Genomic DNA, 14110 nt, shown 5'->3' on the forward strand with positions numbered 1-14110 from the left:
TGGACAGTACAACCATCTTAAGGGAACTCTAGTCATTAATCACCACGCTGATTTTCATTTCAACACTTCTGTAAACATAAACTTAAGGTTACCCTATACCTTGAGAGGTGTCTCGCGTCCGAGCATGTAGTGCGTCGAGTTTAAACTGTAGATACCTAAACTCCTATATCAAATTAAAGCTTATAGAGCTGGGTATAAAACTGTACCAAGAATTTTGAAATAAAATGAATTGTCGAATTTTTCATGACCTCTAAATGAGAGCGTCCGAATCACCTTTTCAAATCTATAAGTCAAAGCGAATTTTTTTTTTCGCTAATTTAGTTTGCTCCTCAGTTTTCCGACCGAAAGCGCTTTAAAAACATGTCTGCTTTTTGCCATATTCAATCGCAATGAAAAGTTATAGAACATTTTCGAAATCGGATGAAAAAAAAGTGGAATGATCGTACAAAAATCGCTCTCGGAAAAAAAATCAGATTTCGAAAGAAAAAATTCGCAGACGCGTGTTTTGTTGTTTATATGTTAAACTAGCTACTGTCCAATTTTGAAAGCAAACGAACAAATTCCCTTTGAGTTTTAGCTCTTTGAAGTGGCTCCTCCAAGTGAAAAAATTAATTCGAGAAAACAGCGCTTAAAATTCGACAATTCATTTTAATTTTAAAATTCTTGGTTTAGTTTGATGGCCAGCTCTATAAGCTTTAATTTGATATCAGGGTTCTGGTATCTACAGTTTAAACCGGACGCGCTACATCGCTTGGACGTGAGACACCTTTTAAGACACCTCTGAAGGTATACGGTAACCTTAATATGACTTGGAGCAAAAAAAAAAAGAAAAGAAAAAAAAAATACTCAAGAAATCACAGGGTTAAAACCAAGGTTAATGCATCACAAGATATTGTAGACGGCGCTAAATGACACACCATCATTCAGGCATCATTCATAGTAACACATTCACTTATGTCACAATTCATTTTGTCCCAGTGCCTCCACGTCAAGTTCGGTGTCAACATTGCCTTAAGTATCGAATATTAACTGTCTCAACTTCCTCGCGGCAATTACTCAAATTATCTGGCAAATAAAAGTTTACGGCCACTTCTTAGCAGGAGAAAACACCGCGGAAATTGGCTTGGGATCAGCGTAAACAATATGACCTAAGAAAGCTGTTACATGCCGAGTGGCATGAAATTTTTTTTTCGGATTGGGACATTTTTTGGTTTACGGTAACCAATTTTTGCGGCTCAAGATGACTAGAATTTCTGTTGGAACTAAGAGACGTTCAAAAACTCATTAATAATTCAGAAAAACATTGACCTATCAAATGGTCCATTAAACATCACGTGCAGTGGTTTTAAAACCAGATAAAACCTCCTCCTTTTTAGTATGCGGTGTTTAATGTTTTTCTCGTATGCTAATTTCCATCGTTCACAAAAGCATCATTGTTATAAACTCTAATGACACACGCTTAAGTTTTTCCAGGAATGTTTTCGAAGCCGTTCAAAATAATTCCAATATAAGTCAAAACTTAAGCGATCGGATTTTGTTCTTCACTTCGTTAGTGCCGGCTTTTATTCTAATATAATTTGTTAGCTCGTTCCATATCTTTGTGGCAAAATATCTCCATGATCTGAGACCATATTTAGTCGTGTTTGGCAGAGAAAGGATATATAATAATGTCGAACCTCATACTTGGTCGATGTAAGGTGATAAGATCTCTGATTACAGGTGGAGCTTTCTCCGTTATGCTATTGTTAATAGTCAATAGCATATCTTGGATTCTTCGAGTTTCTATGGATGGGAGTTTGATTCTTTGCAAGAGATCTAATTTTTGCGATTCCTTGTTCAAGTAACAGAAAAACCCTGCAATCATCGTTTATAGCTACAAAAAACAAATCATAAGCGAACTCGAAAAAACTCTTTCTTGTGTGTCTTACGTTTTCAATCATTCATTTTTTTAATCTACGTTACGACTAATGAGCTAAACGCTCGTTCAAATTACGTACGTGCTAAAATGTCAAAATTTACAGCTATATAAAACTGACAAATAACAAAGATAAAAACGGTAAAAACTACTATAAAACACAAAAATAAAAAGTGACTATTATAAGAACTAATGTTACTTATATAGTTAAGTACTTAAATACATAATTTTTAAAGTTTCGTTCCTAATAGTCTTAGTTAACTTTGAAAGATATTTCTTCCTTAATTCAAGTTTTAGTGAGTTACAGACGTTAGCAACTTTGTATGTTGAAGAAAGCTTTATCCAGTTAAGACTAACCTAGGTAGACTTAGATTAACTTCACTACCTCTTAAAATAAAAATTGACTCTTTGAAATTGAAAAGTCAATAACATATTCAGCGAGAAAGCAGCTTAAAGGAATATAAAATGTTCCTTCCTTTTTCTAATAGCTCTGCAATTTTAAATTTATTTCTGGATTCATTTATTTCTGTCTTTGTAAACGAAGGCTAAGAAATAAAAACTAAAACTATGCTTAATAGTTTGGCTCTATGTCCTTCTGGTATTGTTGGTATATTAATGCTGAAATTTTAGCTGCATACTAATATAAAGTTAAAGGCGGCTATATGCATGTAAGTATGCTTATTTCACGGTGTCTTTGTAATTGTTGTTGTTGTTGTTGTTGTTGTTTTTTGAAAGAATAGAAGCTGTAGTTATTACCTTAACGTATATCTGATAAGGGATATTTGTCTCTATACGTAGTTACTAGACAGTGATATTGCATTGTTTAATTTTAGCGTGTCCACATCAAGCTCGGTGTCTACATCGTCGTCAGTATCGTCATCGTCAAGTATCTCAACTTCATCGAGGTAATGAAAAAATAAAATTGTGAAATATTTTTTTTGTAATTCCTAAGCGGGATTCACGCCATTGAAATTGTGTAAGATTCAGCTTAAACAATTTTTGTGAAATCGAATTTGGAAACCAGTTATGGATTTCTAACATTATTCTTTTGTAAAGTATATTTTCTGATACGGAGGTTTTTCTTTTTATCGCATCCACATCAAGTTCTGTGTCAACGTCATCGTCAGTATCATCCTCGTCGAGTGTGTCCACATCGTCCAGGTAAAGGAATATAAAATGTTCCTTCTTTTTCCTAATAGCTCTGCAATCTTAAATTTATTTCTGGATTCATTTATTTCTGTCTTTCTAAACGAAGGCTAAGGAATAAAAACTAAAACTATGCTTGATAGTTTGGCTCTATGTCCTTCTAGTATTGTTGGTATACTAATACTGAAATTTTAGCTGCATACTAATATAAAGTTAAAGGCGGCTATATGCATGGAAGTATGCTTATCTCACGGTGTCTTTGTAATTGTTGTTGTTGTTGTTGTTGTTTTTTTTGAAAGAATAGAGGCTGTAGTTATTACCTTAACGTATATCTGATAAGGGATATTTGTCTCTATACGTAGTTACTAGACAGTGATATTGCATTGTTTAATTTTAGCGTGTCCACATCAAGCTCGGTGTCTACATCGTCGTCAGTATCGACATCGTCAAGTATCTCAACTTCATCGAGGTAATGAAAAAATAAAATTGTGAAATATTTTTTTGTAATTCCTAAGCGGGATTCACGCCATTGGAATTGTGTAAGATTCAGCTTAAACAATTTTTGTGAAATCGAATTTGGAAACCAGTTATGGATTTCTAACATTATACTTTTGTAAAGTATATTTTCTGATACGGAGGTTTTTCTTTTTTGCGCATCCACATCAAGTTCTGTGTCAACGTCATCGTCAGTATCATCCTCGTCGAGTGTGTCCACATCCTCCAGGTAAAGAAAAATAAAGGCTGTTTCTTGCGTCTTTTAAGATTTCTTCTCATGTTGGATAAAATATCGTATAAATTATCGTAGCATAAGAAATGTACATGTCTATCATGAGAGAGATCGTTTCTATATAAATGCTGAAGAAAGAAAAACCGCTCTACATGTCCACATCGTCCAAGTAAAGGAATATAAAATGTTCCTTTTTTTTTCTAATAGCTCTGCAATCTTAAATTTATTTCTGGATTCATTTATTTCTGTCTTTCTAAACGAAGGCTAAGGAATAAAAACTAAAACTATGCTTGATAGTTTGGCTCTATGTCCTTCTAGTATTGTTGGTATACTAATGCTGAAATTCTAGCTGCATACTAATATAAAGTTAAAGGCGGCTATATACATGGAAGTATGCTTATTTCACGGTGTCTTTGTAATTGTTGTTGTTGTTGTTGTTGTTTTTTTGAAAGCATAGAGGCTGTAGTTACTACCTTAACGTATATGTGATAAGGGATATTTGTCTCTATACGTAGTTACTAGACAGTGATATTGCATTGTTTAATTTTAGCGTGTCCACATCAAGCTCGGTGTCTACATCGTCGTCAGTATCGACATCATCAACTATCTCAACTTCATCGAGGTAATGAGAAATAAAATTGTGAAATATTTTTTTTTGTAATTCCTAAGCGGGATTCACGCCATTGGAATTGTGTAAGATTCGGCTTAAACAATTATTGTGAAATCGAATTTGGAAACCAGTTAAAGATTTCTAACATTATACTTTTGTAAAGTATATTTTCTGATACGGAGGTTTTCCTTTTCAGCGCATCCACATCAAGTTCTGTGTCAACGTCATCGTCAGTATCATCTTCGTCGAGTGCGTCAACGTCGTCCAGGTAATGAATAACGTTTCTTTTTTTCCAAGATCTATCCATTCTTGAATTTATTTTTGTTTTTTCTAAAACGACTGAAAACGGTAATATTGCTTTGTTTTCCTTAAGTTACTCCACGTCAAGCTCGGTATCAACATCTTCGTCAGTATCTACGTCATCAAGCGCGTCAACGTCATCAAGGGATCGAATGTTTTATAAGGATACCAATAAGGGGTGTTTTTGCCAATAAAAAGTCTATGCACGTGATATATTATCAGTGACCTGATAGGTGAATGGACTGATTAGTTATATTAACGATTATTTGGAATTAAGTCGATTTTCCGATAATTGTCGTTTTCTTTTTATCGTATTAACATGAAGTATGCTCTGCGTCAACATCATTTTCTCCTTTCTTCCAACCCCCAAGCATTCTTAAATCCATTTGTGTAATGGGCAAAAAGACCGTTAAAATGTAACGTTTCGTCATTTTTATTCTAGTTACTCCACGTCGGCATCAACGTCATCAAGCGCATCGACATCATCAAGGTAAGAAACGAGGAGAAAAATTTGATGTTGCGGCAGAAAGAAAAAACAAAAACAAATTTTATTAACCCCAGAATCTACAAAAAACATTTGCAATTTAACTCACAAATAATACGGGTGCAATAACCTTAGAGTCAAAAATGCCAGGCACTTCACTTTTCACTTTATTTATTTTTGCCACTTTTCTTGCTTACATCAATTGCATCTACAGTTTCTTATTTAGTAGCAGGATGATCTCAGCAAGCTTGTAAGAGCTTTTCAGGGGAGATCGCCCTTGGTTCTATTGGTTTTGTAGTAAATTATGCAATAAAGGTGGCCATCCTAAGGATAAGGCAGATACATACATTTATCATGCACTCAGTTAATAAAAAAGATATTTCATATATTCAGGTCAGGTTCACAGCGGCATGTTGAGTACTTCTGTATTTTTGTCTAACATACTTAGTTAAATGACAATCGATGAACAAGGGTGCCGGTGGTTTAAGCAACAACATGGCAAATTCAACTTAATTTAGTGATCTGATCTGGTAAATAACCCTGGGTACAAGGTTTAACAAATAGTACAAGGCAGTAAAATAATTAAAACAAAAATGTTTAATACTGGACTTTGCTGGATGCAATTTTCTGAAAACGGAATTTCAAGTGTAATTCATAATTGAACTGCAAAGTGAAGACGTTTTGATACATATATAGGAAGTTTTTCTAGAGCTGAAAAACCAAAACATGCTAACCTGTTCAGTAGCCTACATGATATACTAACTCACCAGCCGATGTTTTCTCTTCTAAGTGCATCCACGTCAAGCTCTGTATCAACATCTTCGAGTGTTTCCACACCAACCACAAGTAGCCTCTCAACAAGTATTTCAACAAGGTAATAAACAGCACTGTCGTTAACCCTGGGGTTGCGTCGATATCTAAAGACAACGCCAGTAGTTTAGGGATTACAAAGAGTAAAATGTGAATGTGTTTTGGAGCGTCGTATGCCTTGTGAGCTAGCTTCCTTCTAACACTGATAAGAGAGTACGGTAAACAAGACTCTTTGGGACAATTTCGGAGACGTTTGACATTGTAGTGATAGACTGCTAGCAGTTGCTTTCTGGAGAGTCGAGATGGCGCGCGAAATAGCCAGCGAAAGAAACGAAAACTAGATTGTTTTCTCCTCGCTCCAGTCTCGTCGCGCGGTGCGCTTTCGGCTTTTTCGTGCGCCCCCTCCCGACCATCCAGAAAGGGACTGCCAGTAGTCTATTCTAGTGACAGACATCCTAAAAACAGTGACGTGCTTGTGAAAACCATTGCACAGACCTGTCCTCTAACTTTGAAGGTGGAAGCAAGAACTTTAGTTTTTAGTGAATTTATGCAACAGTCAGTTCCAGCAGTCCCCACCCTCCTCTCCCCTCTCTCCGGCCATTAGCTGGGAATTTTTTAACATTGTCCGTGCCGTACGGTACGGGCATTTTAATCACGACTTGTTTTCATTTTAATGTCTCCACATCAAGTTCGGTGTCAACATCGTCTTCAGTATCGACGTCATCAAGTGTGTCAACCTCCTCGAGGTAATTACTGACATTATCAAACAAACCTTTACGGTCATTAGTCAGCAAGAGTGCAAGCCGTACAAATTGGCTAACTTAGTTTAAACCATATATTAGTACCTAAGAAAGCTTTTACGTATGTCTGATATTAGGACTTTCTTTAATTTTAAAGAGTAAAAATTTTCCTGACTACATTTTCTGGTAATGACTTTTTGCGTTGTAGTGCATCAACATCAAGTTCTGCGTCAACGTCATCGTCAGTATCATCCTCATCCTCGTCGAGTGTGTCCACTTCGTCCAGGTAAAGGAATATAAAATGTTCCTTTTTTTGTAATATTTCTGCAATTTATTTCTGTAATAATTTATTTATGTCGTTGTAAAAGAAGATTACGGAATAAAAACTAAAATTATGCTTGATGGTTTGGCTCTATGTCCTTTTAGTTCTGTTGGTATACTAACGCTGAAAGTTTAGTTGCATACTAATACAAAGTTAATGGCGGTTATCGATATATTGATACATTTAGAAAATATGCACATATGCATGGAAGTATGCTTATTTAACGGTGCTTTTGTATTTGTTTTTGAAAGAATGGAGGCTATAGTTATCACCTTAATGTATATCTGATAAGGGATATTTGTATCTATGCGTAATTACTAGACAGTGATATTGTATTGTTTAATTTCAGCGTGTCCACATCAAGCTCGGTGTCTACATCGTCGTCAGTATCGACATCGTCAAGTATCTCAACTTCATCGAGGTAATGAGAAATAAAATTGTGAAATATTTTTTTTGTAATTCCTAAGCGGGATTCACGCGATTGGAATTGTGTAAGATTCAGCTTAAACAATTATTGTGAAATCGAATTTGGAAACCAGTTATGGATTTCTAACATTATACTTTTGTAAAGTATATTTTCTGATACGGAGGTTTTCCTTTTCAGCGCATCCACATCAAGTTCTGTGTCAACGTCATCGTCAGTATCATCTTCGTCGAGTGCGTCAACGTCGTCCAGGTAATGAATAACGTTTCATTTTTTCCAAGATCTATCGATTCTTGAATTTATTTTTGTTTTCTCTAAAACGACTGAAAACGGTAATGTTGCTTTGTCTTCCCTAAGCTACTCCACGTCAAGTTCGGTATCAACATCTTCGTCAGTATCTACGTCATCAAGCGCGTCAACGTCATCAAGGGATCGAATGTTTTATAAGGATACCAATAAGGGGTGTTTTTGCCAATAAAAAGTCTATGCACGTGATATATTATCAGTGACCTGATAGGTGAATGGACTGATTAGTTATATTAACGATTATTTGGAATTAATTCGATTTTCCGATAATTGTCGTTTTCTTTTTATCGTATTAACATGAAGTCCTCTCTGTGTGTATTTCATCCAGATAATAAGAAATGTTCCTTTTCCAACCCCCAAGCATTCTTAAATCCATTTGTGCAATGGGCAAAAAGACCGTTAAAATGTAACATTTCGTCATTTTTATTCTAGTTACTCCACGTCGGCATCAACGTCATCAAGCGCATCGACATCATCAAGGTAAGAAACGAGGAGAAAAATTTGATGTTGCGGCAGAAAGAAAAAACAAAAACAAATTTTATTAACCCCAGAATCTACAAAAAACATTTGCAATTTAACTCACAAATAATAGGGGTACAATAACCTTAGAGTCAAAAATGCCAGGCACTTCACTTTTCACTTTATTTATTTTTGCCACTTTTCTTGCTTACATCAATTGCATCTACAGTTTCTTATTTAGTAGCAGGATGATCTCAGCAAGCTTGTAAGAGCTTTTCAGGGGAGATCGCCCTTGGTTCTATTGGTTTTGTAGTAAATTATGCAATAAAGGTGGCCATCCTAAGGATAAGGCAGATACATACATTTATCATGCACTCAGTTAATAAAAAAGATATTTCATATATTCAGGTCAGGTTCACAGCGGCATGTTGAGTACTTCTGTATTTTTGTCTAACATACTTAGTTAAATGACAATCGATGAACAAGGGTGCCGGTGTTTTAAGCAACAACATGGCAAATTCAATTTAATTTAGTGATCTGAACTGGTAAATAACCTTGGGTACAAGGTTTAACAAATAGTACATGGCGGTAAAATAATTAAAACAAAAATGTTTAATACTGGACTTTGGTGGATGCAATTTTCTGAAAACGGAATTTCAAGTGTAATTCATAATTGAACTGCAAAGTGAAGACGTTTTGATACATATATAGGAAGTTTTTCTAGAGCTGAAAAACCAAGGAAAAGGAAAAGGAAAAACCAAGGAAAAGGAAAAGGAAAAGGATTATTTTGTTTTATTAAAATATCGTTGAATGTTGCATGTTTCACCTCATTAAGGAACCTGCTGTGACATCAAACGTCAATAGCGTCCTTTCCATCCTACTTTCTTACACGCAAATTCTCCTAAAGCTGAAAATGGTACTACTTAAAATGCGTAGGGTGAATGCACATTTAACCACATAATTTTGAGAACAAAAATATCCAGATTTTTCGATAACTTAGCGACGTACGTACCAAACAGTATGTTACTTCTTTCTGGTAACCAAATGATAGCTGTATCAATTCACAGTACGTGTATTTTCATCACAACAACTTGTTTCCACTTCAGTGTCTCCACATCAAGTTCGTTGTCAACATCGTCTTCAATATCGACGTCATCAAGTGTCTCAACTTCCTCGAGGTAATTACTGACATTATCAAATAAACGTTTACGGTCATTAGTCACCAAGAGTGCACACTACATAAGGTTACTCTCAGCAATGAATTATACTTACTTTTTTATATGAGTCTTAACAGAAATAGAATAATATTGTATTGTTAAATTTCAGCGTTTCCACATCAAGTTCGGTGTCAACATCGTCGTCAGCATCGACATCATCAAGTGTGTCAACTTCATCTAGGTAATAGAAATTTGTTTCTGCATAATGAGTTTTATTTCGTGTTCAATGTTTATAGCTATAGGAACAAATCACAACGAATTACAAAGATAAGGTTTATCGGTAAAAACTACTATAAAACACAAAAATAAAAAGTGACTGTTATAAGAAGTAATGTTAGTAATATAGTTGAGTATTTAAATACATAATTTTTAAAGTTTCCTTTTTAATAGTCGTAGTAAACTTGGAAAGGTTTTCCTCTCTTAATTTAAGCTTGTGTTAGTTGCAGACGTTAGGAACTTTATATGTAAAGGAAGGCTTCATGCAGTTTAGACTAAACATGGGCAAACCAAGATTAAGTCCACCACCTCTTAAGTTACCAATCGACTCTTTGAAATTGAAAATTTATTGACACATTCGGCGACATAGTAAAATAAAGATTTCTCGACTAAAAAAGTGATGTATTGTTTTTATATTCGATAATAATTCGTAGTATACTAAATCGACACACATATTAATTAAGGAAGCTGCTGTGACATCACACGACGATAGCGTCCTTTCCATCCTACCTACTTACATACAAATTCTCCAAAAGCTGAACATGGTACTACTTAAAATGGGTAGGGTGAATGCACATTTTACCACATAATTTTGACAACAAAAATATCCAGATTTTTCGATAACTTAGCGACGTAAGTACCAAACGGTATGTTATCTTTTACTGGTAAACAAATCGTGGCTGTATGAATTCACAGTAAGTGTATTTTCATCACAACATCCTGTTTGCACCTCAGTGTCTCAACATCAAGTTCGGTGTCAACATCGTCTTCAGCATCAACGTCATCAAGTGTCTCAACTTCTTCGAACTACTTACTGACATTGTCAAATAAACGTTTACTGTCATTAGTCAGCAAGAGTGCACGACTTGCAAATTGGCTGACTCAGTTTAAATAATATAATAGTACCTAAGAAAGCTGTTACGTATGTCTGATATTAGGACTCTAGTTCTTTAATTTTAAAAAGTAGGAATTTTCCTGACTAAATTTTCTGGTCATCGTCAGTATCATCGTCGTCGAGTGTGTCAATGTCGTCCAGGTAATGAATAATCTACCTGTTTTTTCGAACTTTTGTTTTTGTTTAAATTTATTTGTCAACTTAACAAAACGACCAAAGAAATATGATATACGACCATTGTTCTGTGAGTTACTCGAAATGCACTCATATTATGGCCAAACCATCGCAAACTCGGCTATTCATAATTTTTATATAGCTAGGAAAATTAATTTCTGTAACACAGGAAAAAGGAGTACAGAGCGGATGAAATGGTTTATCATGAAGTTGGCACATTCTCACAGTAGAAAGAAGTTTCGGGAGCACGGTTACAATTAAGAACGCTACAAAGGAATCATGGATTTTAAGAATTACGCTAATGCAACTTCAAACCCCATTTTGTAACATTTGAGCATTGTTGATATCCAAGTATACAATTTCACGGTTGATTCCTATTCCTGTTGCAACATAGTTGTAATCAAGTGTATTAATTTGATTTTTTCCAAAGGTCATTGACATAAAAACAAACGGACTATTATATTACAGACCACTTCTGTACCATCAAATTTAAGCGATAAAAAGATAAAATTGTCTATAGACAATATGTTATTTTTTTCTGCCAAACAAATCAGAACTTCACCGATTAAAAGTACTTGCATTTTAATCACGACTTGTTCCCATTTCAGTGCCTCCACATCAAGTTCGGTGTCAACATCGTCTTCGGTATCGACGTCATCAAGTGTCTCAACTTCCTCAAGGTAATTAATAAAGTTATCAAATAAAAGTTTACGGTCACTTATCAGCAAGAGTGCATGCTATGCAAATTGGCTCAGACTTAAACAATATGATAGTACCTCAGAAAGCTGTTACATGTCTGCTATTAGGATTTTCCTTTATTTTAAAGAATAAGAATTTTTGTCATCGTCAGTATCGTCTTCGTCAAGTGTGTCCACAGCCTCCAGGTGAAGAAAAATACAGACTTTTTTGTTTCGTCTACTTATGCTTTCTTCTTATGTTGGATAAATTATCGTAGCATAAGAAATATACGTGTCTTTCATGAGAGACATCGTTTCTTATCAATGCCGCCAAAAAAAAGACGCTCTTCAAGATAATAACAAATCCTTTGAATTTCAGCCACTCCACGCCAACTACAACAAGTGTGTCGACATCATCTTCTGCGTCGACATCATCTTCCGCGTCGACATCATCTTCCGCCTCCAGGTATTGTAGAAAAATATTCATATATCCATGTCATTGAAAAACAAAGCAACATAAAAGAAACCGAGATTTGATAGTTTGGCTCACGTCATTTTGGTATTGTCACTCAGCTGAATTTTTAGTTGCATACGAGTATAATGCTAAAGGTGTCTATCGATGTATGTATATAAAATAGCACACTATATAAAGTTACTCTCAGCTAGGAATTATACTTATTCAACTGTTCAAGGGAATAAGTTGTGAAAATAATGATAGCTATTTTAATTAGTATTTGTATTTTTTTATGATTCTTAACAGAAATAAAATAATATTGTATTGTTATATTTTTGCGTGTCCACATCAAGTTCGGTGTCAACATCGTCGTCAGTATCGACATCATCAAGTTTGTCAACTTCATCGAGGTAATAAAAATTGATTTCTGTATAATAAGTTTCATTTCATGTTCAATGTAAATAAAATGCGAGGACCATTTCTGGACAAAAGAAAGGCCTCACATATTTGTTTAAAATTGGCCCTTACAAGTCAATACGCTCCCCCAAAAACACATTTTAAAGTCATTTTACAGAAATGGTAGATGCCTTTAAAAACATGGATAAAATCGAAAAAGAGCAGTATTGATTTTCTGATTTTGAAATTTTCTTCATTTGAATTGAATCATTCGTGTGAAGAATTTCGCTATGACAACTCTAAGCCCAAATTTGTAACATTTGAGCATTATTGATATCCAAGGACACTATTTCACGATAAATTCCTATTCGCGATGCAACATAGTTGCAATCGAGTGTATTAATTTGACTGTTTTCCACCACGACTTTAAAAGCCACTGACATAAAAACAAACGGACTATTATATCATAGATCACTTCTGGAACATCAAATTTAAGCGATAAAAAGATAAAATTGTCTATAGACAATATGTTATTTTTTTCTGCCAAACAAATCAGAATTTCACCGATTAAAAGTACTTGCATTTTAATCACGACTTGTTCCCATTTCAGTGCCTCCACATCAAGTTCGGTGTCAACATCGTCTTCGGTATCGACGTCATCAAGTGTCTCAACTTCCTCAAGGTAATTAATAAAGTTATCAAATAAAAGTTTACGGTCACTTATCAGCAAGAGTGCATGCTATGCAAATTGGCTCAGACTTAAACAATATGATAGTACCTCAGAAAGCTGTTACATGTCTGCTATTAGGATTTTCCTTTATTTTAAAGAATAAGAATTTTTGTCATCGTCAGTATCGTCTTCGTCAAGTGTGTCCACAGCCTCCAGGTGAAGAAAAATACAGACTTTTTTGTTTCGTCTACTTATGCTTTCTTCTTATGTTGGATAAATTATCGTAGCATAAGAAATATACGTGTCTTTCATGAGAGACATCGTTTCTTATCAATGCCGCCAAAAAAAAAACGCTCTTCAAGATAATAACAAATCCTTTGAATTTTAGCCACTCCACGCCAACTACAACAAGTGTGTCGACATCATCTTCTGCGTCGACATCATCTTCCGCGTCGACATCATCTTCCGCCTCCAGGTATTGTAGAAAAATATTCATATATCCATGTCATTGAAAAACAAAGCAACATAAAAGAAACCGAGATTTGATAGTTTGGCTCACGTCATTTTGGTATTGTTACTCAGCTGAATTTTTAGTTGCATACGAGTATAATGCTAAAGGTGTCTATCGATGTATGTATATAAAATATGCACACTATATAAAGTTACTCTCAGCTAGGAATTATACTTATTCAACTGTTCAAGGGAATAAGTTGTGAAACTAATAATAGCTATTTTAATTAGTATTTGTATTTTTTTATGATTCTTAACAGAAATAAAATAATATTGTATTGTTATATTTTTGCGTGTCCACATCAAGTTCGGTGTCAACATCGTCGTCAGTATCGACATCATCAAGTTTGTCAACTTCATCGAGGTAATAAAAATTGATTTCTGTATAATAAGTTTCATTTCATGTTCAATGTAAATAAAATGCTAGGACCATCTTTCGACAAAAAATGAGGCCTCACATATTTGTTTACAATTGGCCCTTACAAGTCAATACGCTCCCCAAAAAACACAAATTTTAGTCATTTTACAGAAATGGTAGATGCCTTTAAAAACATGGATAAAATCGAAAAAGAGCAGTATTGATTTTCTGATTTTGAAATTTTCTTCATTTGAATTGAATCATTCGTGTGAAGAATTTCGCTATGACAACTCTAAGCCC

The 14110-nt window shown here is 34.7% G+C and overlaps 1 protein-coding gene across 1 annotated transcript in view; it reads left to right on the plus strand.

Moving 5' to 3' along the window:
* The first annotated feature begins 3913 nt into the window (after positions 1 to 3913).
* Positions 3914 to 14110, plus strand: part of LOC146481640 (uncharacterized) — a 44196-nt gene continuing 33999 nt past the window's right edge. Inside the window, exons 1-11 of the mRNA XM_085107581.1 lie at positions 3914 to 3957; positions 4339 to 4410; positions 4595 to 4666; positions 4772 to 4841; positions 5139 to 5188; positions 5973 to 6056; positions 6682 to 6738; positions 6941 to 7018; positions 7404 to 7475; positions 7659 to 7730; positions 8217 to 8264. Coding sequence (XP_084963707.1) covers positions 3914 to 3957; positions 4339 to 4410; positions 4595 to 4666; positions 4772 to 4841; positions 5139 to 5188; positions 5973 to 6056; positions 6682 to 6738; positions 6941 to 7018; positions 7404 to 7475; positions 7659 to 7730; positions 8217 to 8264 — 719 coding nt within the window. The remainder of the gene's footprint in view (positions 3958 to 4338; positions 4411 to 4594; positions 4667 to 4771; positions 4842 to 5138; positions 5189 to 5972; positions 6057 to 6681; positions 6739 to 6940; positions 7019 to 7403; positions 7476 to 7658; positions 7731 to 8216; positions 8265 to 14110) is intronic.

This window comes from Pavona decussata, unplaced genomic scaffold, assembly GCF_977016875.1.
Source record: "Pavona decussata unplaced genomic scaffold, jaPavDecu1.1 SCAFFOLD_48, whole genome shotgun sequence".
NCBI lineage: Eukaryota > Metazoa > Cnidaria > Anthozoa > Scleractinia > Agariciidae > Pavona > Pavona decussata.